At 43.3% G+C, this 5,000-nt stretch overlaps 1 protein-coding gene across 2 annotated transcripts in view; it reads left to right on the top strand.

The window, feature by feature from the left end:
• Positions 1-5,000, top strand: part of LOC106591130 (vascular endothelial growth factor receptor 3) — a 215,335-nt gene that overhangs the window by 174,708 nt on the left and 35,627 nt on the right. For both annotated transcript variants that reach the window (XM_045717812.1, XM_045717811.1), the window contains exon 17: positions 3,724-3,830. In XM_045717812.1, coding sequence (XP_045573768.1) covers positions 3,724-3,830 — 107 coding nt within the window. The remainder of the gene's footprint in view (positions 1-3,723; positions 3,831-5,000) is intronic.

The raw sequence follows: 5,000 nt of genomic DNA, 5'->3' as shown, positions 1-5,000 counted from the left end.
CTGGTGATTAATGATTCAGGTTATTATTCAGTGGGCTAGCTGGTGATTAATGATTCAGGTTATTATCCAGTGGGCTAGCTGGTGATTAATGATTCAGGTTATTATTCAGTGGGCTAGCTGGTGATTAATGATTCAGGTTATTGTTTAATATGGCTAGCGGTGATTAATGATTCAGGTTATTATTCAGTGGGCTAGCTGGTGATTAATGATTCAGGTTATTATCCAGTGGGCTAGCTAGTGATTAATGATTCAGGTTATTGTTTAATATGGCTAGCTGGTGATAAATGATTCAGGTTATTGTTTAATATGGCTAGCTGGTGATAAATGATTCCGGTTATTGTTCAGTGGGCTAGCTGGTGATTAATGATTCAGGTTATTATTCAGTGGGCTAGCTGGTGATTAATGATTCAGGTTATTATGTTATTGTTCAGCGGGCTAGCTGGTGATTAATGATTCAGGTTATTATCCAGTGGGCTAGCTGGTGATTAATGATTCAGGTTATTATTCAGTGGGCTAGCTGGTGATTAATGATTCACGTTATTATCCAGTGGGCTAGCTGGTGATTAATGATTCAGGTTATTATTCAGTGGGCTAGCTGGTGATTAATGATTCAGGTTATTATTCAGTGGGCTAGCTGGTGATTAATGATTCAGGTTATTATTCAGTGGGCTAGCTGGTGATTAATGATTCAGGTTATTATTCAGTGGGCTAGCTGGTGATTAATGATTCAGGTTATTATGTTATTGTTCAGCGGGCTAGCTGGTGATTAATGATTCAGGTTATTATCCAGTGGGCTAGCTGGTGATTAATGATTCAGGTTATTATTCAGTGGGCTAGCTGGTGATTAATGATTCAGGTTATTATCCAGTGGGCTAGCTGGTGATTAATGATTCAGGTTATTATTCAGTGGGCTAGCTGGTGATTAATGATTCAGGTTATTGTTTAATATGGCTAGCTGGTGATTAATGATTCAGGTTATTATTCAGTGGGCTAGCTAGTGATTAATGATTCAGGTTATTGTTTAATATGGCTAGCTGGTGATAAATGATTCAGGTTATTGTTTAATATGGCTAGCTGGTGATAAATGATTCCGGTTATTGTTCAATATGGCTAGCTGGTGATAAATGATTCAGGTTATTGTTTAAAATGGCTAGCTGGTGATAAATGATTCAGGTTATTGTTTAATATGGCTAGCTGGTGATAAATGATTGAATAACTAAAGTGATATTTAGCTGGTTGCTGGTGTTTGTGTCTTTAAACCTCATTGCATTACTGACTGATAGTGGGATTATAGCATGCCTCTGGGAACTTCTGGGCATTTCAAATGTATTTGAAATCTCTGTCGATAACCTTTTAAATGTAATGCTACCACGTTTATGTTTGCGGAGATGGTATTCAAACCAAATCAAAATGTATTGGTCAAATGCACGTATTAAACAGATGTTTTTGCAGTTGTAGCGAAACGCTTGTAATGGTAAACGCTCCTGATGTCGGCCCACCTGGAATTTCCCTTTAAATGTCACGCGCACTGTAACACGTTTTGGGATTGAATCGAGGCTTTAGCAGACAGTCTGTTGTTGTTTATCCCAGGTTCCAGTGACAGGGCTAATGTTGTTGTTGTTTATCCCAGGTTCCAGTGACAGGGCTAATGTTGTTGTTGTTTATCCCAGGTTCCAGTGACAGGGCTAATGTTGTTGTTGTTTATCCCAGGTTCCAGTGACAGGGCTAATGTTGTTGTTGTTGTTTATCCCAGGTTCCAGTGACAGGGCTAATGTTGTTGTTGTTTATCCCAGGTTCCAGTGACAGGGCTAATGTTGTTGTTGTTTATCCCAGGTTCCAGTGACAGGGCTAATGTTGTTGTTGTTTATCCCAGGTTCCAGTGACAGGGCTAATGTTGTTGTTGTTTATCCCAGGTTCCAGTGACAGGGCTAATGTTGTTGTTGTTTATCCCAGGTTCCAGTGACGGGGCTAATGTTGTTGTTGTTGTTTATCCCAGGTTCCAGTGACGGGGCTAATGTTGTTGTTGTTGTTTATCCCAGGTTCCAGTGACAGGGCTAATGTTGTTGTTGTTGTTTATCCCAGGTTCCAGTGACAGGGCTGATGTTGTTGTTGTTGTTTATCCCAGGTTCCAGTGACAGGGCTAATGTTGTTGTTGTTTATCCCAGGTTCCAGTGACAGGGCTAATGTTGTTGTTGTTTATCCCAGGTTCCAGTGACAGGGCTAATGTTGTTGTTGTTTATCCCAGGTTCCAGTGACAGGGCTAATGTTGTTGTTGTTGTTTATCCCAGGTTCCAGTGACAGGGCTAATGTTGTTGTTGTTGTTTATCCCAGGTTCCAGTGACAGGGCTAATGTTGTTGTTGTTGTTTATCCCAGGTTCCAGTGACAGGGCTAATGTTGTTGTTGTTGTTTATCCCAGGTTCCAGTGACAGGGCTAATGTTGTTGTTGTTGTTTATCCCAGGTTCCAGTGACAGGGCTAATGTTGTTGTTGTTTATCCCAGGTTCCAGTGACAGGGCTAATGTTATTGTTGTTTATCCCAGGTTCCAGTGACAGGGCTAATGTTGTTGTTGTTTATCCCAGGTTCCAGTGACAGGGCTAATGTTGTTGTTTATCCCAGGTTCCAGTGACAGGGCTAATGTTGTTGTGGTTGTTTATCCCAGGTTCCAGTGACAGGGCTAATGTTGTTGTGGTTGTTTATCCCAGGTTCCAGTGACAGGGCTAATGTTGTTGTTGTTGTTTATCCCAGGTTCCAGTGACAGGGCTAATGTTGTTGTTGTTTATCCCAGGTTCCAGTGACAGGGCTAATGTTGTTGTTGTTTATCCCAGGTTCCAGTGACAGGGCTGATGTTGTTGTTGTTTATCCCAGGTTCCAGTGACAGGGCTAATGTTGTTGTTGTTGTTTATCCCAGGTTCCAGTGACAGGGCTAATGTTGTTGTTGTTTATCCCAGGTTCCAGTGACAGGGCTAATGTTATTGTTGTTTATCCCAGGTTCCAGTGACAGGGCTAATGTTGTTGTTGTTTATCCCAGGTTCCAGTGACAGGGCTAATGTTGTTGTTGTTTATCCCAGGTTCCAGTGACAGGGCTAATGTTGTTGTTGTTTATCCCAGGTTCCAGTGACAGGGCTAATGTTGTTGTTGTTTATCCCAGGTTCCAGTGACAGGGCTAATGTTGTTGTTGTTGTTTATCCCAGGTTCCAGTGACAGGGCTGATGTTGTTGTTGTTGTTTATCCCAGGTTCCAGTGACAGGGCTAATGTTGTTGTGGTTGTTTATCCCAGGTTCCAGTGACAGGGCTAATGTTGTTGTGGTTGTTTATCCCAGGTTCCAGTGACAGGGCTAATGTTGTTGTTGTTGTTTATCCCAGGTTCCAGTGACAGGGCTAATGTTGTTGTTGTTTATCCCAGGTTCCAGTGACAGGGCTAATGTTGTTGTTTATCCCAGGTTCCAGTGACAGGGCTAATGTTGTTGTTGTTTATCCCAGGTTCCAGTGACAGGGCTAATGTTGTTGTTGTTTATCCCAGGTTCCAGTGACAGGGCTAATGTTGTTGTTTATCCCAGGTTCCAGTGACAGGGCTAATGTTGTTGTTGTTTATCCCAGGTTCCAGTGACAGGGCTAATGTTGTTGTTGTTGTTTATCCCAGGTTCCAGTGACAGGGCTAATGTTGTTGTTGTTGTTTATCCCAGGTTCCAGTGACAGGGCTAATGTTGTTGTTTTTATCCCAGGTTCCAGTGACAGGGCTAACTTGGAGATCATGATTCTGATCGGGACGGGTGTCATCGCTGTGTTCTTCTGGGCTCTACTCATCCTCATCTTCTGCAACGTCAAACGGGTCAGAACACACACACACACACACACACACACACACACACACACACACACACACACACACACACACCCTGTGATCTCCCTGTGCATGTCTCTCTGTTCTAAGACATAATGTATCTCTTCCAATCAGAGTGACTGTGACAGTGTGAACTCTGACCTCACCTCTCTACCATCTCCCTCAGCTCTTTAGACACACGGGGGAACTGAGTCAGGGTTCAAATACCGCAAGTTCAAATACCGCAAGTCTCTAAATGAAAAATGAAAATCAGCGTGTCTAAGCGCTAACAGATACCAGCGTGTCTACGCGCTAACAGATACCAGCGCGTCTACTAACAGATACCAGCGTGTCTACTAACAGATACCAGCGTGTCTACTAACAGATACCAGCGTGTCTACTAACAGATACCAGCGTGTCTACTAACAGATACCAGCGTGTCTACTAACAGATACCAGCGTGTCAGCGTGTCTACTAACAGATACCAGCGTGTCTACTAACAGATACCAGCGTGTCTACTAACAGATACAGGCGTGTCTACGCGCTAACAGATACCAACGTGTCTACTAACAGATACCAGCGTGTCTACTAACAGATACCAGCGTGTCTACTAACAGATACCAGCGTGTCTACTAACAGATACCAGCGTGTCTACTAACAGATACCAGCGTGTCTACTAACAGATACCAGCGTGTCTACTAACAGATACCAGCGTGTCTACGCGCTAACAGATACCTGCGTGTCTACGCGCTAACAGATACCAGCGTGTTTACTAACAGATACCAGCGTGTCTACTAACAGATACCAGCGTGTCTACTAACAGATACCAGCGTGTCTACTAACAGATACCAGCGTGTCTACGCGCTAACAGATACCAACGTGTCTACTAACAGATACCAGCGTGTCTACTAACAGATACCAGCGCGTCTACTAACAGATACCAGCGTGTCTACTAACAGATACCAGCGTGTCTACTAACAGATACCAGCGTGTCTACGCGCTAACAGATACCAACGTGTTTACTAACAGATACCAGCGTGTCTACTAACAGATACCAGCGTGTCTACTAACAGATACCAGCGTGTCTACTAACAGATACCAGCGTGTCTACTAACAGATACCAGCGTGTCTACTAACAGATACCAGCGTGTCTAAGATCTAACAGATACCAGCGTGTCT

This window comes from Salmo salar, chromosome ssa05, assembly GCF_905237065.1.
Source record: "Salmo salar chromosome ssa05, Ssal_v3.1, whole genome shotgun sequence".
Lineage (NCBI taxonomy): Eukaryota > Metazoa > Chordata > Actinopteri > Salmoniformes > Salmonidae > Salmo > Salmo salar.
The sequence above is the reverse complement of the archived record's forward strand: the minus strand, read 5'-3'. Positions and strand labels throughout refer to the sequence as shown.